The 23,308-nt window shown below is 33.6% G+C and overlaps 1 protein-coding gene and 1 long non-coding RNA gene across 2 annotated transcripts; both read right to left on the bottom strand.

The window, feature by feature from the left end:
• Positions 1-15,431: 15,431 nt before the first annotated feature.
• LOC127083923 (uncharacterized) lies at positions 15,432-18,158 on the bottom strand. Its single transcript, XR_007788583.1, has 3 exons — positions 18,009-18,158; positions 16,386-16,602; positions 15,432-16,287 (listed from the first exon to the last, which is right to left on the bottom strand). It is a non-coding gene; the product is annotated as an uncharacterized LOC127083923 (long non-coding RNA).
• A 940-nt stretch (positions 18,159-19,098) lies between these two features.
• On the bottom strand, positions 19,099-23,099 carry LOC127083922 (uncharacterized). Its single transcript, XM_051024288.1, has 8 exons — positions 22,889-23,099; positions 22,706-22,794; positions 22,418-22,481; positions 21,099-21,176; positions 19,836-19,912; positions 19,677-19,743; positions 19,479-19,586; positions 19,099-19,391 (listed from the first exon to the last, which is right to left on the bottom strand). The coding sequence occupies exons 1-8, from the start codon at positions 22,958-22,960 to the stop codon at positions 19,362-19,364; spliced, it is 585 nt and encodes a 194-aa protein (XP_050880245.1). The 5' UTR covers positions 22,961-23,099; the 3' UTR covers positions 19,099-19,361.
• Between the last annotated feature and the right edge of the window lie 209 nt (positions 23,100-23,308).

The raw sequence follows: 23,308 nt of genomic DNA, 5'->3' as shown, positions 1-23,308 counted from the left end.
AGTATCATGATGGTTACTTAGAGTGGTACTTTACAATATCACATTCCTGCATCATCCCACTTGCTCAGCCTATTGACGACGTTGGACCTTTCCATGACGGAGGACCTTCAGATGACGCGCCACCGTCTCAAATGCCCCCATCTGGTATGATTAACCAACAACGATTACAGAAGATAGCACTTCTTTCAGATAACCTCATGAGTTTGGCAAACTCATATGGTGAGATCTATTTTGGGTTATCTCATATAACACACATTGCTCGTGATGGACTTGAGTAGATTTTATTAGTTTGTTTACTTTTTGATGTTGTTGACATTATTTGTATATTATTGACATTTTATCTTAACATTTCAATATATGAAAATTAGCAATACATTAATGCAAGAACATAAATTAACACAAACATTTGCTTAACATAACAACTTGATAATATCATCGACAAATCTGGAAATCGTCGCATCCACCTCGACCAGACCCTTTGTTTTGTAACGCTGATATGTGCTCCACGTGACTTTTAAATCTTCATTTCTTTAACTCAAACTTAATTAACCTAATCTTCAATTCATTATTGATTGATGGTGGATGATACTCAATCTTAATCACCTTTTTGTTATTTGTATGGTACACAAGATTATCCACTTCGGACTTCAGAACATCAAAGGGGTGTCCTCTGTGAGCCTAAAATTAATTGGAGGTTTCACGTCGTTGAAGTACACAAACGCAAGATATCAATATTGATACATTCTAAAATGTTTTTTTAACAACATATGATGTGTATTTATACAAGTTTGGAATCAAAACCCTACAAAAGTGTTAGCAAAATCTCAACTTTTAAAAATTAATATTGCCGGATTTTTCAAGGTTATGGGAAAGTTTTGATAATCTTTAAAGTTTTTTGGAAAATTTGATAAATTAACACTACCAAAATTTTCAGGATTATGGGAAAATTTTGGTAATCATTGGTGTTTATGAAAAAGACTAGTAGATTTTGGCAAAAATCGATATTTTTATTTGGAAAAATCAATAAAAATGCATACCGAATTTTTTGAAACACTACCTAATTTTTTATTGGCCTACCCAAACTTTTTGTGCAATATTATTAATGAAATAAATTAGAAGGGTGTTTTTTATATTAGAAAAAATGGGGTGTGTCAGGTTAAATTAAAGGGTGGACAAAAACTCTCGTGACTAAGATTTAGCTCGGTCGTTGGCATGAGATAAGGTCCAATTAAAAATATTATTAATTTTTATATGCATACATATACTTATAATATAAAATAAAATTTAATAGATAAAAATACATAAATAGTGTGTGTAATATCCTATGTACCCTTAAGTGCTCTAAAGGATGTCAATTGGGATCAATAGGGTAATCAGTGGACTCAAAAGAGATCAATTATTATTAAAAGAGATTGTCCTTTATTATTAAGTACAAGGATGAGCATTTTGGTAACACTATTAATGGATCAATTACTCTAGTAGAAAAAATATTATAGTGTAATGGCCCTTAGGATATTTGTTTACTACTCCTTTTCATTTTTTGACCACATAAACCTGTCTCTTTATGACTTCAATCCTCCACCACATGTTCTCATTCCTATAAGAGGATTTTATATGGAATGTATTAACCAGAACTAGATTTTTGTCAAACTAATTTGGATAAGTTGCTTCGAGCACAGAGAAAATCTGAATGTTGTGCACTTATGTTGTTCTAGTTGTGTGGCTCCTACATATCTATCTTCTAAAGAGTGTTGGCCATATTCTAAACTTTTCTAAGCCATCAAGGAAGTTATTCTACTAATGAATGTTGGTAAGGTTCTAGTATTGTTTTGGGTGGTGGACACTATGGAGGGTAAGTGTGATCTTCTATGTAGATTGTTAGCTAACCGTTAGTGCCTAGGAATCCCAGTGTTCCACTGTTGGAATTAGAGTAGCGCAGTGGAAAGTGATGGATGAAAGAGCTCAATCAAGTTTATGGGGATTAGAGTGATAATTACTTGTAATAATTGAGGTAAGGAAATCTCGTGCAAAGTGTTTTATCTTGTTGGACTAGTACAGGAGAAGTAAAACATCAAGTGTATACATTTGTAGTATGTAGTATCATGTCAAGTGAGGTTGATAGAGTTGCCATTAGGAGGATTATCAAGTTTGTCGCAATTGTTGAAAGAATTGTACGAGAAAAGTTGACAGTTATGTGTGTAGTTATGGAATTAGTAAGGTATCGCATGAAGTTTTAGTAAGTATGGATTATCCAATCAAAGTAAGGTGTTGCGACTATGGATTTTCCGGTTAACTCAGTTCAGAGAAGAGTAAGTTGCAGACTCAGAGTAGATTTGTGACCAAGCAGTTCAGAATAACATGTAAGATAAAAGAGTGTGAAGAGGTTATAAATTAATCAAAGACCGAAAGTGAAATTATGATTAAGTTTAAAAGGTTTTGAAAATTCACGAGGGAATGGGATTTTTGGCCGTTATGATAAGTTGGGAATTTGAGTATGTTAGAGGATTGAAATGAAGTTAAGTCAAGAGTTAACTTAGGATGAGGATGTAAGAAATGTTTTCTTATTTAGTGGATGAATTCGGGGGCGAATTTCAATTTAAGGGGAGACAATGTAATATCTCATGTAACCTTAAGTGCTCTAAAGGTTATCAATTGGGATGAATAGGGTAACCAGTGGACTCATAAGAGATCAATTATTATTAAAAGAGACCGATCTTTATTATTAAGTTCAAGGATGAGCATTTTGGTAACACTATTAATGGATCAATTACTCTAGTAGAAAAATATTATAGTGTAATGGCCCTTAGGATATTTGTTTACTACTCCTTTTCATTTTTTGACCACATAAACCTGTCTCTTTATGACTTCAATCCTCCACCACATGTTCTCATTCAATTGCCATCACATGTTATGATATTTTCCTATTAGTATTAGTTCCTTTTTATCAGTAGAACATTAGTAAGAGAAGAAAAGAAAGGAGAAGAGAAGAGAAAGAGAAAGATAAAGGGGAAAGGAGAGAAGAAGGGGGGAAGGAAGAAAAAGGAAAAACTCATGGATTCATCACCATCTTCATCATCATAATCACCAAATCATCCCTATTTCATCAATTTAATCATCCTCTTCTTGAATCGGAGTGAGTTCTTACATAGTTGTAGCTTGGGGGAAAGAACTTCATGGAAATGGGATTAGGTTTTGTGAATTTGTTGTTGTCCATGCTTATATATCTCATCCCATGATCCCTACATGCTTTTGTGTGAGCTATGTTGATTGAATATGATGATAGATAGTGTTTCATGATTCTTGGTGTTGATTCATGTTGAGGATAGTGAGATTAGTACCATGTTTGTGTTGTTGTGTTGGAACCATGATATTGTGTTTGGTTGGTGTTAATTATTGTTGGATAGTGACAAAAATTCATGAATTTATGCTAGAAGATATGAATACATGAATGGGTAAAAGTTAGGATGATTTAGGGATGTTAAATATGGAAGGAAATGTATTTAGAAGAATGTTTTCTGAAAATTTTGTAGGGGCCAATCGATTGTTGTAGCAGACAATCGATTGTTGTGTTATTTTGTGAATGAAAAAGATGAAATTTTTATAGAACGGTCGATTGGCCTTCTACCCCAATCGATTGGTTCAGTTAGAAACATGAAAAATTGGAAACAAAGATGCCATCCAATTGATTGTTCCTCCATCCAATCGATTGGCCTTCTACCCCAATCGATTGGTTCAGTTAACCTATTTCATGTTTCTAAACCTCCTTAGATGTATTATACCTTGTATTATATGTGTATGAATTAGGTTAACATTAATTGATCAAGATTCATGCAATTGTTTGGGGTTTAACATAGAATATTGGTTAGGTTATAATACATAGTTCTTGTTTCCGCCATAACTCGAGAACCATGGATCTGATTACCATGGGACTTTATGCATTGGAAAGATAATCCAATGGGATATTGCATGGTGATGAGAGACCATGAGTTAACCAAGGATGCTTGGTAGAGGATAGTAATGATAATGTTGGACTTGTTTGTGCATAACAACTTGAATAACCTAATATAATGATGATTGAGTTGTGAGATGGCTTTGCCTAGGGTTTATTATGACAAGATATGCTACTATGTGTGTTTCATGTATCACATTATGATTATGATTATGTGTATGCTGTGAATTGGTTTGATATTTTGATTGTTAAATAACATATTGAAAACCTTATGAAGGTGAGTGAGGAAACCTAGGATTATAACTAGGTAAATGAAGTAGAAATATAAATTAGGATATGAAAATGACTTAGATGGTGATGCTTGGATGCAAAGGTACCTCAATGTGTATCGTGGATGAGTAGTCGCTAGTTTTATAGTTTAGTCATGAACCAATATGATTTGGATGGAACATGATTTATTATTATGAGAATTGGTGAATGTGATCACCTTGTGATTGCTGAATACAGACATGTTGTGTTTCTATCTAATCATGTAGTCGAAAATAACCCCTTTATTGTGCCTTCCCAAGTTGTGATGCTCATATAGAGTAAGATTTGGGAAGTACGCACCCATACTTGAATGACATGGGTTTGAATCCTAAAAGTGGTGGATCTCATAGTGGGTGAGAATCCCATATGGGTAAAAAGTTTGAAATGGGTTTAGAGTCCCATAGGAGTGATGATTCTTAAAATGGATGTTATCCCTTAGAATCAGAAATCCATGTGTTTGTCAAAGTATGAGATATGATCCGTGAACCATGTAGATAACCCTAGATGTAGGGCCTGTCGGGAAAAGATACATATGAGATATGAATCCTTGACCCAAGTTGATAATCCTAAATTTAGGGCTTATCGGGGAAAGATCCCTATGATACAAGGATCTGTGACCCGTGTTGATAACCCTAGACGTAAGGCTTACCATGGGACTTGAAGCATTGGAAAGATAACACAACGGGATATTGCATGGTGATGAGAGATCATAAATTAAACAAAGATGCTTGGTGGAGGATGATAATGATTATGTTTGACTTGTTTGTGCATAACAACTTGAATAACCTAAGATAATGATGATTGCGTTGTGAGATGGTTTTGCCTAGGGTTTATTATGACATGATATGCTACTATGTGTGTTTCATGTTTGACATTATGATTATGTTGATGTGTATGCTATGAATTGATTGGATGTTTTGATTTAGAAATAACATATTTAAAACTTTATGAAGGTGAGTGGGGGAAACCTAGGATTATAACTAGGTAAATGAACTAGAAAGATAACTTAGGTTATGAAAATGACTTAGATGGCGATGCTTGGATGCAAAGGTACCTCGGTGTGTATCGTGGATGAGTAGTCGCTAGTTTTATATTTTAGTCATGAACTAATATGCTTTGTATGGAACACGATTTGTTATTATGAGAATTGGTGAATGTGATCACCTTGTGATTGTTGAATACAGTCACGTTGTGTTTCTATCTAATCATGTAGTCGGAAACAACCCCTTTATTATGTCGTCCCAAGTTGTGATCCTCATATAGAGTAAGATTTGGGAAGTACACACCCATACTTGAATGACCTGGGTTTGAATCCTAAAAGCGGTGGATCTCATGGTTGGTGAGAATCCCATATGGATAAAGGGCTTGAAATGAGTTTAGAATCCCATACGAAGCGACAATTATTAAGGTGGATGTTATCCCTTAGAATTTGAAATCCATGTGTATGTCAAAGTATGAGATAAGATTTATGACTCATGTTGATAACCCTAGATGTAGGGCTTGTCGGGGAAAGATACATATGAGATAGGAATCCTTGATCCAAGTTGATAATCCTAGATATAGGGCTTGTCGGGGAAATATTCCTATGATACAAGGATCCGTGACTCGCGTTGATAACCCTAGACGTAGGGCTTACCGGGGAAAGATACCTTGATTTGGTTTTTTACTAGTGATTGTTTAAGTTGGTGAACTCAAGAGACATGTTTCCATACATTCCAAGTTTTCCGTACTCAAGTCTCCTTCCCCCTTTAGACTTGAGTTATGATTTGATTAGAACCTTGTAGAGTCGAGCGGACCCATAAGATAGGGAACTCACTGAGATTATCATCTCACATCAATATTATCGTTTCTTTTCAGGTATTGTTTGTAGGTTATATTGTACAAGAGGAGTTGTGCATTGATGTTTCAAGGGAAGCTTTTAGTGTGATCTTCCGTTGTGGATTTTGTACAATTATAGATATTGTAGAGCTATAGATATTGTACATAGTTCTTAGATTTTTATTTAGGCGTTGTTGTATGTTATGTGTCATATGTTGTATTTTATTTTTATGGACATGTATATAAAGATGTTGTTAGGCACTTATGTTGTGACAATACCAATAATTAACACTTGTATGATATTATTCTAGATATATATTATAAGGGAATTAATATTGCTTACGTAAATAATGTGGCCTACGTAAATTAATCTTGCTTAAGTATGTATGTGGATAATTTCTTTAAAAAAATTGTTTCTATTGGTGTATGTCACGTGACACTCCATATTTAACTCAATTCTCTTTTTTTATTTGATATTTTTCCTTATTTACATATTTGGAGCTCCTTCAGAGTGTGATTTTCTCGTTTTTTATATAGTTTTTTTCATTAGTGATGTTATAAATACGAACCACGAGTAAATAACCTAATTATCAAGTCCTACTAAGTCATGATTGATTATAACATTTCCACGATATTCATTGAAAAAGATTTTATCTTACTCACATTTGACTGATTATGCATTCGTATAAACTTTTATTTATGCCACCTATGAGTAATGTTTAATTGTCTATTTTTTGATCTCGATTAATGAATTATTTCTTTTTCAAAACAATATATAGTAAAAAAAATGATTATTAATAAAAATAAAATATTTTAAAAAATAAAAAAATTGGCGGGCCAAATTGATTTAGATTTTTTTTATATTGATGTAGAATTTATGTGAAAGTCACATTTATTTTCATGACATAATTTATAATAGCCAAAGTTAATAAATTGACACGACTTATTTGTTAACTCATTAAATTAAAAAAGTTTTTACTTAAATTTTTTATCTCCTTATTTATTTATTTTTGATTTTTTGTATCCCCTATTTCAAAATTAGACTTTTTACCCCTCAACTTTACTTCCAATGGAATTTTTTTAGTCTTCCTCCACTTTTGCATATGTCGTATCCTCATTTATTGCGTAGAACTGCTACAATGGCACTAAGTATGCTTTTATGTATTTTAAATTTAAAAATAAATAAATGGTATTTTAATATTATATGTAAAATATTAAGTTGAATGAATCATAAAACTAAAATAAGATGGAAGCGTTCTTACAAAGAACACTTCTTCTTCTTCCTTCTTACTTCAAGTGAACCCTAGAAATATAGTTTTTCAAAATTTAATTTGTCTTTGTCTTCTTCCTTAATCAAAATCCTCATTGTGAATCCATATGCCTCAACACTTAATTTTCAACACGACATATGTTGTTCTTTGAGGTACGAATGCAGATGTGGTCTTGATGAAGACATAGATTAATTCAAACCTAGATCGTCGTTTCTATGGTTGTGGGATGTATAAGGTATGTTTTATTTTCTGTAGATTTTGATGTTGTTTTGTCTTACCTATGTCACAATTTTCCATTTATTTATCTTTTTTCATCTTCATTGATGTTTTGTGTTGCAAGGTTATAAGAAATGAAACCATTTTATTTGGTTGGATGAAGAAATGAAACCATTTTATTTGGTTGGATGAAGAAATGAAACCATTTTATTTGGTTGGATGAAGAAATGAACCTTAGAGCAAAGGAAATTATCTCCTCATTACTATAGAATTTAAATAAAGATAAGCAAGAGGTTAAAAATGTCAATATTAAAGATGAAGAAATGAAGATTAAGATGAAATTAATAAAGAAATTAAAGTTCAACTGGATGATCACCCTCAACATGTTATTTATTTTAGTTGCTTCAACACTAATCAAATATGTTTTTAGTTGATTAGGTGTTATGTGATGTTTACGTGATCATATGTTTAGAAGTATCCTCAAGTGTTTAGTTCAGTAGGTTTTATGTTATAACAAAAGATCCATTATGTTGTAATTTGTCTTGATTAAGGAATGAATTATGTTGATCGATTCTGGTTTATGTTCATTACATTATTATGGTTTGCACCATATTATGGTCTTCACAATGTTGTGATTTCTAGTACAAGTTCATGCATGCATGTTAGGGACCAATTATCACTACTTTTCATATATTTTTATTGGTCCCTTTTACCATTTTCTTATTGAATTACACACTTTTATCCTCACAATTTATTAATCATGCAATTAAGTTTATTTGATTATGTTTTGAGTAGATATTTCACTTAGTTGTTAGTTTTGTAGAGTTTTTGGACAAGAGAGCATTGGATTGCATAAGCATAATTTGGAAGGAGTTTGAATGACATTTTTGGAAGCATTTGAAGAACAAAGCTTGGGAGAAATAATTTAAAGGAAGTTTGCAAGGAAAAGAAGCTGGAATTGCTTCAGTTCGCGCCGCGACCAGGGTTGGCGCCGTGAACCTTGCGAAAACAGCAAGCTTGTTATTTGGTTTGGGCCACTTTGTTTGCTTTGCACCCAACTTCAGTGTGTTAGTTTTAGATCATTTTTAGAGTACTTTTCAGTTTTAGACCAAAATGAGACATTTAAGGAAAGGATGAACTCTTTAAACACTTAATGGGAGAAAAGGAAAAATAATTCACAAGTTGGAGAAGAAAAACAGAGTTGACTTTTGTATTTCATTTGGCTGTCAAATATGATGATGAGGAGCTAAACCCCATTTTGTCAAGATTGGAGGTAGTAGTTATTCCTTATTGTTTATGTATTCCTATTGACTCTTATAAATGACAAAAGATTATTGATGTAAAGATTGATATTTTTGCCCTATGTTGAATATTCAAATTTGAGTTATTGTTGAAAAAGATTATTCAAGTCTTGACTTAAAATATGCTTTCAAGTAGTGAGTAAGTTGTAGAGATAGATTTATACACTACTCTTCTTTTGTATCAAACATTAAAGATTGTTATATTAATAGTTAGGTAAAGAAATCATTTAACGATTAATATAGTGATTATCACAATCTCATTTAGAAATAAATGTTATTAAGAGGATACTTGAATATCATCAATAATTTTAAGTCCATATAGTTGTCATTAAGGGAACATAAGGAATTTGGGTAGTGAACTCCAATCTTGCCAAGCCTTTTATATTTGATTAAAACTATTTTCATTGTCTTAGTGTATTTTACTCTAAAGATAACTATTCAAACAAAACAACTTGGTTACATTTTAAACTTATAACAATTGGAATTATAGAACAGCGGTAATAACAACCAATCTCTGTGGATACGATATAAAAATATTTGCCGGAAATATACTTTTCAACAAATTGGCGATGGGGGATCACATTTTTGCAATACACCCTTGGAAAAAGTTTTAGAACATTATGGTGTAAAGCATAAGGTGACCACTCCTTACCATCCACAAGCAAATGGTCAAACGGAAGTTTCAAACAGAGAAGTGAAAAGGATACTTGAAAAAACGTTTTCGAGTTCAAGAAAAGATTGGTCATCAAAATTGGATGAAGCTTTGTGGGCGTATCGTACTGCCTACAAAGCTCCTATTGGACTAACTCCATTTCAGATGGTTTGTGGGAAGACTTGTCATCTCCCGGTAGAGATGGAGCATAGAGCACTCTGAGCTCTTAAATTCTTGAACTTTGACTCCACTCTAGCTGGAGAGAAAAAAAAGGACAGCTCCATGAATTGGAGGAATCAAGAAACAATGCTTACCATTCAAACAAACTTTACAAGGAGAAAGTGAAAGCGTACCATGATGGAAAGGTCTGTCACAAAGAGTTCAAAGTTGGACAAATGGTGTTGCTTTTCAATTCAAGATTGAAGTTGTTTCTTGGTAAGCTAAAGTCCAAATGGTCGGGACCGTTTGTGGTAAAAGAGGTGCGAAACTATGGAGCCATTGTGGTGGAAGACCCAAAGTCAAAAGAAAGTTGGATTGTGAATGGGCAAAGACTAAAAGTCTACCATAGTGGAGAAGTGAATCGAGACATTTGTGTAATTTCGCTCGCTGGACCGTGAAGTGTCATTGAACCGTCGAGCTCAAAACGATGTTAAACAAAGCGCTTGTTGGGAGGCAACCCAACTTCGTAAGCATGCATTTCAATTTTTGTTAATTCAGTTGTTAAATTTATTCTGTTTTGGTTTTTCTGGTGAAAATAGAGTTCTGTCCAATGTCCAAACAATTTCTGAAACTTCCTTCAGTTCGCCCCGCGAACAGCCTTCGCCTCATGAACTGAATGGAAAATTTAAGTTGGCGCCGCAAACAAAGTTCGCCCCGCGAACTGAGCGTGGCAGACCCTTTTAAATTTTGTTTTGTGTTATTTCTATTTCCTTCATATTTTGCAACTTCACACTTCTCTTCATCACTTTCACTATCTCACTTCCAAATTCAAAATTAACCCTCTCCATTTCAAAAATCTCAAACTTTTTAACAAGAACCAAGTCAATTTCCTTCTCTTAACAAAGGTATGTGTAATCTCTCTTCCTTTTCTTTCTTTGTTTCTCATTAAGGTGAACTAGGGTTTTGTTAGAAAATGATTTAATTGCTGAAACTCACCTTGCATGTGTAGAGATGATTCGAATTAGGATTGGTTAAGGGTTTCTGGTATCATTGTTAAACAAATTTTTGAGCAGTAGGAACCCTAGAGGCTGCTGATTTTTTCTGGTTCACAGGGTTCGCGCCGCGAACGGGGCATCACGCCGCGAACTGGGAAATCTCAGTTTTATTTTTTTTGGATTATGGATGCTAACTTCACTCATGGCTATTGTGTGGTTGTTTCTGATTCTATTGTAGATGTTAAAATGTACCAAAACAACAAGCTCCGGTCCTTCACGATCCGTGCGAAGATTCACTAGTGATGAGCACGAGGAAAGATTTGAAAAATTGATTAAAATGACCATTCAACTGGAAAGATTCATTCGTTTGTCATCGGGTGGAAATTATAGGAAGCTGGTGGCAAACTTTGAAAGGAGAAAATGGAGAAAACTCTGTGAGCCAGAATCAAAGATCAACTACGACATTGTGCGTGAATTTTACGCCAATGCTCTGCAGTTGGAGGAGGGAGTAGCATTTCATTACCAAACAAGGGTGAGGGGAAAGATCATCACCTTCAGTAGGGACGCGATCAACGCCTATTTGGGTAATCCTCTCACTTTGGCGGATAACGGGCGGTGTGAATACCGTGCCAAAGAAATGGCCAATGATTGGGACCTTCCTACCGTGAGTGCTCATTTGTGCCTTGAGGGAAGGATATTTGATTTGAATGATCAGGGATTTCCGAAGTCGTGGAAGAGGGAGAGTCTTAATTTGGAAGTAAGGGTATACTTGGTGCTTTTATTGAACAATATTCGGCCACGGAGCCATAGCACCACCATTCCATTGGATGTCGGATGCCTCTTGTACTACATCATGATTGGTAAATCAGTAGATGTGGCATCCATCATTGCGGGGGAGATGCGCAAAGTTGCGACTAGTGGAACCAAGTTTGGTGGGAAAGTCGGTGTTCTAACATATCCGGGGCTGATTATGGGACTTTGCCGAAAGGCAAATATGCCCATTCTGGATGAGGTACACCTGTCTATTACCAGTGTAATTAATGATGCTTATTTGAACAGGTTCTGCCAGAGCCAAATGGATAGAGCTGAAGAAGCAGACACTTCTTCCTCTAGACCCCGAGCCCGCAGTACGCCAGCTTTTGATCAGATGGCGTTCGCCACCTACTGCTGTGAGAGTTTTGAGGCTTCTAGGAGGTCTCAATCATTCCTTTTTGATGTTATGCAGCAGCAGTTTCAGAATACCTTTCTTGCGCCCGAAGCCCGCACTTTTCCGTCCCAAGCGGAGTATGTTGCTTATTCTAATTGGCCTGAGGGCAGGCCCGCATTTATGAGGGGTGCAGGAGGTGGTGGTGCGACCCATGATGATGAGATGGAAGATGTCCTTGGATCCGTAGGTGGTGGACATGATGAGGAGGAGTGAAGACTTTTGTTTTGAGTAGTAGTAGATTTTTATTTTGAGTTTTTTTTATTATTATTGTTTTATGTTTTAATTATGATTGTACTTTTGGTGGCTCTTGTTTCACCATAAACTTTGGTTTGTTAATTGCATGGATCTTTTATGAGATTTAATTGTGTGTTGCAATGAACTTTGGTATGCTCTGTTTGTTTGTTTAAATTTTCTTATTCTTAAGTTAAGCTTGAAGGAACCAAGTAATGTTTGCAAGGAAGGAAACGTAGGACACTTCGAATGGTGATGATAAGAATTGGTGTCGGCATTTCAAGGTTCACTTTATCGCTTTCTAGACTTAACATGAATGGTTTGATGGTGTGTTGCAAATTTCATTTCATAAATTCCTTGAGATACATGTCATTTTTGAATCAAAGTAGAACTTAACCAATTGTGAGGTAGCTTTCCATTGTGCACTAAATGCGGGAGACCGAAAATTATTTCAATTCATTCTTATCATGCTAAATCATGCATTAATCTATTTTTGTGAAAATTGTGGAAATGATAGAGGCATTGTTTTTTTATTGAGAAAAACCACTTGGCCAAAAAGTTTTGAATCAACTAACCTTGTGAGGAGTGATCCTTAGTTAACCCCTTTGAGCTTGTTTTAGGATTCATTTGATTGATAAGTGTAAATTCCATTGACAATTTTGCTTGCAAATGAATCCTAATTTCTTTCGTTTCAATTGAACCTTCAACCGAGTTTGTTTGCAAATTTTGTCTTTCGCCTATGTCTAAGTAGGGAGCATTATTGAATAAATTTGGTCTTGAAATCTAAAGTTGGGGAGAGTAAATTAGAAGAGTTGATTAGAAACTTGGAAAAGTGATGTTTTAGAAAAGGTGAAAGTGTGAAAAGAAACAAGAAAAAAATAAGTCACCTTTGAAATTATGGAGCAAAGAAAAAGAAAAGAAAGAAAAAATAAAAAGAAAGCTCATGGTTGTATGGATGTGAAAAATAAGAAAAGAAGAAAGATTGGGATCAAAAAGCAGAAATTGTTGTTGAGTTTGAATTTATGGGAATGCTCCCTTAGGATAGGCATTTTTGTTGAATTCTCTTAATCATATCCTTTCTTGTAACCCAAGTCACATTATAACCTTTGAAAGACCTCTTGATTCTCATTTTTCACATGATTTAGTATTTACTTTGATGACCGCATGATTCGAGTTGTTGTTGATTTAATTATTTGGATGAGTGAAAGAAAACCCTCATGTTTATTCATCATTATTATGATGTGTGTGTAAGTTTGATTCAATTTTGACATGTATTGTTTTGAATTCCTTGGTATGTTATTTGCATCTAACCATTGTTCTTATTCATGTTTTGTCTAGCATTGAGATAGGAGGGTTGAGAAAGTGTCGTACACTTTTGAACCATTTGAATGTCTTTGGTTAATCCTTGTTTAAATCTATTGTTTCATTACTTTGGTTGTTTTGGTGAAAACTTTTGTTTAGGGACAAACAAAATGATAAGTTGGGGAGAGTTGTTAGAGACCAATTATCACCACTTTTCATATATTTTTATTGGTCCCTTTTACCATTTTCTTATTGAATTACACATTTTTATCCTCACAATTTAGTAATCATGCAATTAAGTTTATTTGATTATGTTTTGAGTAGACATTTCACTTAGTTGTTAGTTTTGTAGAGTTTTTGGACAAGAGAGCATTGGATTGCATAAGCATAATTTGGAAGGAGTTTGAATGGCATTTTTGGAAGCATTTGAAGAACAAAGCTTGGGAGAAATAATTTAAAGAAAGCTTGCAAGGAAAAGAAGCTGGAATTGCTTCAGTTCACGCCGCGACCAGGGTTGGCGCTGCGAACCTTGCGAAAACAGCAAGCTTGTTATTTGGTTTGGGCCACTTTGTTTGCTTTGCACCCAACTTCAGTGTGTTAGTTTTAGATCATTTTTAGAGTACTTTTCAGTTTTAGATCAAAATGAGACATTTAAGGAAAGGATGAACTCTTTAAACACTTAATGGGAGAAAAAGAAAAATAATTCACAAGTTGGAGAAGAAAAACAGAGCTGACTTTTATATTTCATTTGGCTGTCAAATATGATGATGAGGAGCTAAACCCCATTTTGTCAAGATTGGAGGTAGTAGTTATTCCTTATTGTTTATGTATTCCTATTGACTCTTATAAATGACAAAAGATTATTGATGTAAAGATTGATATTTTTGCCCTACGTTGAATATTCAGATTTGAGTTATTGTTGAGAAAGATTATTCAAATCTTGACTTAAAATATGCTTTCAAGTAGTGAATAAGTTGTAGAGATAGATTTATACACTACTCTTCTTTTGTATCAAACATTAAAGACTGCTATATTAATAGTTAGGTAGAGAAATCATTTAACGATTAATATAGTGATTATCACAATCTCATTTAGAAATAAATGTTATTGAGAGGATACTTGAATATCATCAATAATTTTAAGTCCATATAGTTGTCATTAAGGGAACATAAGGAATTTTGGTAGTGAACTCCAATCTTGCCAAGCCTTTTATATTTGATTAAAACTATTTTCATTGTCTTAGTGTATTTTACTCAAAAGATAACTATTCAAACAAAACAAATTGGTTACATTTTAAACTTATAACAATTGGAATTATAGAACGGCGGTAATAACAACCAATCTCTGCGGATACGATATAAAAATATTTGCTGGAAATATACTTTTCAACAATGCACAAAGTTATGGTTTCTTATATAAGTGTATGTCTACACAAAGTTATGGTTTCTGGTATAAGTTTATACCTTCATTTAAGGCATGCACAATATTATGGTTTATTATATAAGTTTAAAGCTTGCATAATGTATGCACAATGTGTGCACAGGGTTGGCAAATTGCTTGCATAATTTGTGCACAGAGCCTGCATAGTTTGACCATAATGCTTGCAAAATATGGTCATGATGCATGCATAAATGTGCACAAGGCCTATATAAGGTCTGTAAAATATCACCATAATGTTAGCACAAAGTGTGCACAACACTTGCATAAATGCATGCATAATCTGTGCACAAGACCTGCATAATTCCTACAAAATATGACTATAATGCTTGCACAAATTATGCACAAGGCATGCATAAATGCTTGCACAATGCGTGCACAAAGCTCGCATAGATAATGGTTGCATAATGTGATACATAATGATAGCTTATTTGACAGCAAAAAGAAAGACGACAATTTTATTTGAATAGAAAAATACTTATTTGTCATAATCAAAGATGTTTGTTACAACCAAAATACTTATATGTCATAATTAAAGATGTTAATTACAACCAAAATACTTATATGTCATGATCAAAGATGTTTATTACAACCAAAATACTTATATGTCATCATCAACAATGTTCATTACAACCAAAATACTAATATGTAATAATCAAAGATGTTCATTCAAAAACAACAAAATACTTAATTCTAAAAAGTCATCAAAATACCACATAAGCATATATTACATCCATAAACTACTTAATTCATCTAATATATCACCTAAACCACTTAATTCACTAACTCATCTAATATTTAATAGGTTGAGTAGCTTGAGGTGTTTGAGATCCTTATGCAATTTCAATATGGTTTTCATTGGTCTTTTTTTCTTTTTCCACCCTTATTTGTCTTAGCATTTTTTGTCTTGTTACCATCCTTTGGAATTGCCACGTCAACTACTCTTTTTTATTTTCCACTAAATGTCTTAGTATTTTTTATCTTGTTACTATCCTTAGACCTGTTTTTTATTCTTATCAATTATTAGCTTAGTTCTAGGACATATACATCTATTATACCTTTGTAACAAGTCATTTTGGCTACTTGTCCTATTTGTTATATAATGTTTGATCCTTTCCAATAAATTGATTATAGGCTTGTCCCTATGCTTCAATTTTACCTATTAAAGGCCCCACACATGTTGTTTACCAATAGGTCACACTTTGTATAGGTCTTGAAGTGTGATATGTTCGAATATTGGGTTGGGACTTCTAACACGTCCTTCCATGCACCTTCAATTTAAGGTTTTCATTCTTTGTATTGCTCTATCCCGCGTTGATATTGTAGTTGCCCTTTTAGTTACCCACATGACCTCTTTTAATTATAGTCCATGGTACTTCTTCTTCCAATTACCATATAGATGTTTTACACACAGTCTCTAGTTCACATGGGCAGTAATACCTTGAATTGCAGGAATCAGACCATGTCAATGTAATCAAATTATAATTAGATGTAATCAAAATAAATCACAATTATAAACAAGATATATAAAATAATACCTTTTGATGGTCATAAATAAATGCATATGATTTCTGATTGAATCCTTCTAAATCTTACAGAAGAAGGTGTAAGAACCATTATCATGAGTCTTTGGTCTCAACTTCAACAATAACATAGCCAATTGGAAAGCTTTAATTGTTATCATCCCTACCTATTGCTTCCATTAATTGACCATCATAGGCCTACATTTCTTTGCAAATCCTTCCTTGCAAGTCTCTAAACAAATATAGATCCTTTCAAACATGATATCATTGGTTTCAGCACACTATATAACAACATTGCTATTAGGATATGATTTTAACAACTCTTGTGCATTACGTCTCAAATGGGTGAATTGATCAATCCCAACACCTCGAACAATTTCATTGCCTTCCTTTTGGCCCTATATGTATGATCATGGAATAATTTTACTCCCTATATCTCAATGAATTCAATTATGATCCCTGCTAGTTTAATATAAGGATTATGTCTAAGGAGATTTGCAAACTTTTTTACAAGCCACTCGGTCTTTGCATTCATGTTGTATGCAATCTTGTGTTATGTATGATCATCAATAAAACTCACTATCTGCAAAAAAACTAATGCCCAATACTTTTACTAAATCTCATATAGAACTTCACTAAATAAAACTTCACTTCATCACCACTCTTATAAGTAGGAAACTTCACTCCTTATTCATCATCATAACTCCTATGAGGGGTATACAAATGGTCAGAATCTTCACATTCTTCTTGATCCATATCAACTACTACTTTATCTTTGTTTCCACTAGAAACAAAGATAAAGTCTCAGGGGGTGGTACTTTAGTCTAGTCCATCTCCTCAGATTCTTCACTAAATTGAAACTCACTATCCTCAAAACTATTTTCGCTTGCAACACAATCCTCATCAATTTCTTCTTTTACATTTTAATTGTTAACACCAACATTAGGATTGTCTCTTCTTCAACAGGTTCATTATTATCATCAATATAAAGAATATTCACTTCTTCAACATGTTCATTATTACCACCATCAACAACAATATCTTCACTTCTAAAAACAATGCATTATACATCATCATCATTATCATCATTAAGGTTAAGACTCAACTCACTTGCATGCATAATTTTAAGATTATCTACATTGTGCTCTACATATACATCTATTATCTTAATGCCTATGACATCTTTGGCAAATTTCAAAACATCATGATAATTATTCAAGGGTTTAAGACCATGCAAAAATATAAATTTAGGTTTTCAATACCACATACACCTTATGTCTTTATAACCCTCATTTTTAATTAAACTCTCAAATTCCATGTATGGCATGTACTCCACATCCCACTTCCAATTCATCTTAGATATTTTCTCATCAACATACCACCAAACAGGTTCCTCAACTAATCTTCCCCTATGATGTAACATTGACCTTAATCTAATCTTATGAATCTCAGGTGGCATGAGAATTAATAATAAAACAATTGTATAAATTAAGATGCAATAGGACCATAACAAAAAAGAAAACAACAAAACAAGTGGGACCACAAGTTAACATATAAAAACCATGGTGGACTACAACATACGAATGAAAGAAGAAAACAAGTTGGACCATGGTGACACTGTAAAGAGGAAAAACATACCTTACACAATACTTGGCTCCTCTTCACATGAACGAAGTTTGAATCCCAAAAAACAAATGTTACAACTTGAATGAGCTACAATTGATTGAGCTACGAGGGTTGTAGATTGTGATTGAGCTACGATGATGATTGAGTTTGAATTCGATTGAAAGAGAAAAGAGAAGGGGATTAGGGTTCATTCACTTTGAGAAAGAGCGTGGATTGGGGCTCACTTCCGCGTTTCAAATACAATATATCCTAAATTAATATAAATAGCGCATTTAAATTTTGTTAATATTTTTTTAATAAAAATATTATTTAAAATTTAAAAGACATAAAAGTTGACCTTGTGGCACTTAATAAATAAGGAGATAAGTCAAAGGGACCAAAAAAAAAAATTTAATAAAATAAAGCAACAAAAAAATTGAATTTTGAAATAGGATGACCAAAAAACTGAAAACACTTAAATAGGAGAACCAAACATTCATTTAAACCAAAATTATTTTGATTATGCTAAAGACATCATAGACTAATTCATCTAGGTGAATTATATTTTCAATCTCTATAAAATTGAGAGCTTTTAAATTTAATTTCAATTAAACTTAAATTAAGATCGTAGTTATCCACCATATTGCATTTTGTAAGAATAATCACTTTTTTTACTTCTTCTAAAAAATATATATAAATTCCCAAAATAGTCCTTATAAAATAAAAACAGAGACAAATAAATAAATAACTTTTTTGAGATATCTAACTTAAAAAGTCTTGAATTCGTAGAAATTAATATCATAATTAACCCATTATCTATTTACTCATTTTAGGGGACATTGTACTCTATTTTTTAGGAGTGCATTGAAACTTTTCCTTGAAATCCAACTTACAATGGAAGAAGCATTTCTTAAACCGATTATTCTCGTCATATGTTATGTTTGGTTTAGCATAGAGAAAAAACTCTACATGTAGATTGTCAATAGAGTTTCTTTGACCAATCAATATATACTTCAAGTTTTTCAACCAAGCAAACTTTCAGCTATTTAGTTTTTTCACCATAATATGAACCGGAGCTAGCAAGCAAAGAAAAGCTTCAGTAATAACATGGACCTCGCAAAGATAATAGGGAAAGGAGGAAATCAGTTTCCATCTGAACAACACGGTGCTTTTTTGTACATGAAAATTCAGGACATTAAGAACAATTACCAGCTTCAAAGCACAACATACAATAGAATGAAAAATGATTTTGAAGTACATATCAAAAGGATAGGCTGGTCAGAATCCTAAAATTCTCTTCACACGCAGAGGTGAAAGTTCCACATCTTTCTATATTGGCGTTCAGCATTACAGATATATCTTAATTGAAAAATCTCAGTATAAATATCAGCCTAATCTTGCTTCTCGGCGTAATACCTGGAAGATAACCCAAAAACAAACAATCAGTTAAAAAGGTATGTTGGCACGGAACAAAAACGGAAATAAAATCAATGACAATTTTACCTCTTCAGCAAATTTTATCAAAATGGTTGTCCGAGGTCGTTGTTGGCCTTCCATGGGCACAAAATGAGCTGTTACAACAGCTGGAAACCCGGCACCGTCCAAAACACCCTGAAGAATTGAACAAAAAACAATTGATTGGGCCTTTCTCAAAGAATCGGATAACTGGTTGATGGAAACTGAGTGAAGTGAAGCACTTACCCGGACTATTCCAGCAACGAATGCACCGCAGTTAAATGTTCCCATGTCCTTTGGGATAGAAATGAATCTATAAACCAGATATCCATCAGTTTACTACTGATTAATGTTAAAGTATCCAGTATGTTTAACAGTCAAAATAAATGTTGAACCTAAAATTACTTGTTTACTAGGAGTTCCTTTTCACTGATCATATATTCATCTTCGTGTTCAGTTCCTTTCTCCAATGAATCAGCTACCTAATATAATGTAAAAGAGAACATATATTGAAACTTAAGGAGCCGCAAAACAAGTAAGATATTTTCAACAAAAATGAGCATATGGTGCAACCAGAACAAAATATAAATTACCAAAGAACACCATCAAATATAACTGCAAGATACAGGACAATTTATTAATGGTAATCATAGTTAATGCATTCTGATCCTGCATGTGTTTAAGGTCTCCAACACCAGATCTGTAAAGTTGACCGAAAAACAAAGAACTTTCAAAAAGCATATGGAAAATCACGACATAGAACACTACAACAGCAACAGCCAAGTCTTATCGCAGTAAGTAGGATCAGCTGCATAGCGTCATAATGTTCTGTCATATATATCATATCTCTATCCGATTCATTAATATGTAGATCTTTCTTAATAATTTCTCTTATAGCGCTTCGAAGTATACATCTGCCTCCAGGGATTTGATTACCCTTCATCTGATCTATTCTTCTTACTACTGAATGTATAGGTCTTCTCTCCTCATACCCAAACCACCTGAGCCAAGTTTCTACCATTTTTTCTATAATATAGAACATTCAATGAAAACAGGTTTATCAAGAAGCAAGACTGAATCAACTTGTTGATGATTCAATCTATGTAAACAACTAAATATTGCTAATTCAATAGGACATCTCTTAGCAGTAGAATATACTCTTGTGACCAATCTAGTGTTAAACAATAGCACAGTATATATTCGTTCAACATCTATAGAGTCTTTAAATTGGTACTGATTAGCCTTTTCCCCATCCCAAAAACCAGATCAAGGGGAACCTCAATGTTCAAACCAGTTAAATATTGTGAATACGTACACCAGATTGCTAAAGTTAACAATCATTGCCTTTGTAGAATAAACAACCAAAACAGCTTTGTGTGAAATAGTCTATCTATTCATTTTATGATATCCTGCACGTTTCACATTTATTATAACCTTGATTTCAAGATTATAATGAACATATTTCTTACTGAACAACATAAAGCTTCATAGAACCTATTTTCCATTCTAAAAGGCATACTACACCATGATGGAAAAGGGTCAAAAATAGTTTCTTTAAGCAAGACAGTTCATGCCATTTTGTAACACAAACATATAATTTACCTGTGCAAGTAATAATAAATTAGGGGTCAATAGGAAATATAATCAAACTCTGATGAAGGGGCTAACCTTTCCAAATAGTACTTTCCACACTGTACTGTGTACAAAAGAAAGAATACCCAACAACCGTGTCTCCCTCCTGTTTCCCTGCAGTTTCAGAATAATATTGTTAGATCAATCATGCTAACCTCATGCAAAAAAGGGTGGACAATATATTCAGACGATCAACTAGCAGGCCCAATGGATGTACATGAATTCTCTCATTTTAGAGAGAATGGCATGAAACCAAAAAGGTGGACAGTATATGCAGACGATCTAGCACACTCAATGGATATTCATGGATTCTGACATGAAGCCAAAAGGGTGGACAAATTTGTTGGTGGCAAAGAGATATTGAATGGTGCAAAAGTTAATCTTGTTAGTAACAAATTGTCAAATGGCAAATAATCATCATCGTATAGAATATAGGGCATAGAAATGGTTAGGAAACTGTCCCAAGGGATGGGTTGAAGCCAAGTGTTGCCTTTTCCCCCCTTTTCATCTCTGTAATAAATGAATTGAACCCGAGTCATAGGTCATAAGGTAAACCTTTTTTCATATAATAAAAAATATGAAGTTGGTGAAGTGAACTCCTATAATTTTATTTACAAATGGGCGAATAAGAGCAAAAAGTCAACATGGTCTAACATTCATTAACATGTAACAATCTTTTGCTTAGAACTGTCAAATCTTTAATAAACTAGGATATAAAAAAGTTTTCAGCTTCGTTCTATGGGTATATGAAAGTCAAACTGATTAGACATGATATATCCTTCAAAGGGAAGGAACTGGTTGTGAACCTAATACCAGGGGAATTAGCAATACGTCAAAGAAAATTGGTGCAAGAAGCTGTGGATACACTTCTTGATATCAGAATCTGCAGACAACGAATGAGGGGCATTCATAATAAAGTTAACGCATCATTTTCATATATAGTCGGGAGGGCAAAGATGGGAAATTTCTATAGGTTCTGTTTGGAAAACGAGTTTATTCTCAGAGTGTTCTGTTAGTATTGTAGTCCATCACAGAACACGTGTCTCCAAAACCCAACTTCGTAGATTCAAATCCTTATCCTACAGAGTGTGGTTCCGTTCTTGTTAGAATGAGAATGATACTAAAATAATAACTGTCTAATCTAAAGTCTGAATTCGATCTCCAGTGAATTAGGATTGTAACAAAGAAATAAGAAATGTTATTTAATCAAAGATCCAACTGATCACCACTACCTAGAGCCCACTATTTCCTTGTCTTGGGTCTTAGGATCATCTAATTAAATTCCCTTAACACTTAACATTGATTATGATAAATAAAGTAAACATTTGCAAGATTTCTTCTGTCAGCGACCATACCTTATCTCTGTGGCATAGTAGCTCAAGAACACGAGCCCCAACAGCATATCCAGCATCCTCCAGTCTAGAGAATTTACATATTAAATACCAAACTAACTTGTATTGATTAAATATAACAAAAATCAGAAAAATGTTGTTCTAAAGCCAATTCAATCCTTATTTCACAGTAAAACCTAGAATTTTATCTCTTCAAGCTTAGTGAAAAGCTACAAATAAAGCATAGAAATCTATATTCACAGAGAATGAAAATGTGATTCTTCAGAGATATATATAAAGAACGCAAATCACCTTCGTTCGAGTTCGCCGATATTGTCAACCTGAGTTTGGTTGTACTGAACAAGCTCGGAGAACAAGAACGCAAATGCACTCAAACTAACCTGCACCAACAACAAATCAAATTAGCATTGGGAAAGCGAGATCTGTAAGATTGAAGAAGCGGTTGAGAGAAAAAGAGCAAATAAAGGTAGATACCTCAGTCTTGCCCTTGTTAAGGGGCTTGTCGAGGACGTTACCGTACTGCTTTATCTTTCCGACTCCGATCATCCTCTTCCTCTTGATGTTTCTAACTCGCACACCAAACACCTCACTCCGATTCAGTTTCCCGATTTTAGTACCTTTTCTTTGTTTAATTACTTTTTCTTCATAATTTTTGAGTTATAAGCAATTTTAGTATTCTAATTTTTTTTTTTCTTCTTAAAAACACTTTTGATTCTGGGTTTTTAATTTTTTAACTTTTTAAAAAAAATAATTCACTTTTTCATGAAAATTCTAAAATTACTTCTGGATTCAAAAAAAATTACAAAGTACCCCACTTTTAGGAGGAGACGTCAATTTAATTGGCGACTCCTCTTAAATACTTGAATGGAGGCGCCAATTGGATTGGCTAGGGCA

Source organism: Lathyrus oleraceus, chromosome 5 (genome assembly GCF_024323335.1).
Source record: "Lathyrus oleraceus cultivar Zhongwan6 chromosome 5, CAAS_Psat_ZW6_1.0, whole genome shotgun sequence".
Classification (NCBI taxonomy): domain Eukaryota; kingdom Viridiplantae; phylum Streptophyta; class Magnoliopsida; order Fabales; family Fabaceae; genus Lathyrus; species Lathyrus oleraceus.
Note: the sequence above shows the minus strand (reverse complement) of the source record. Positions and strands in the feature narration are given on the sequence as shown.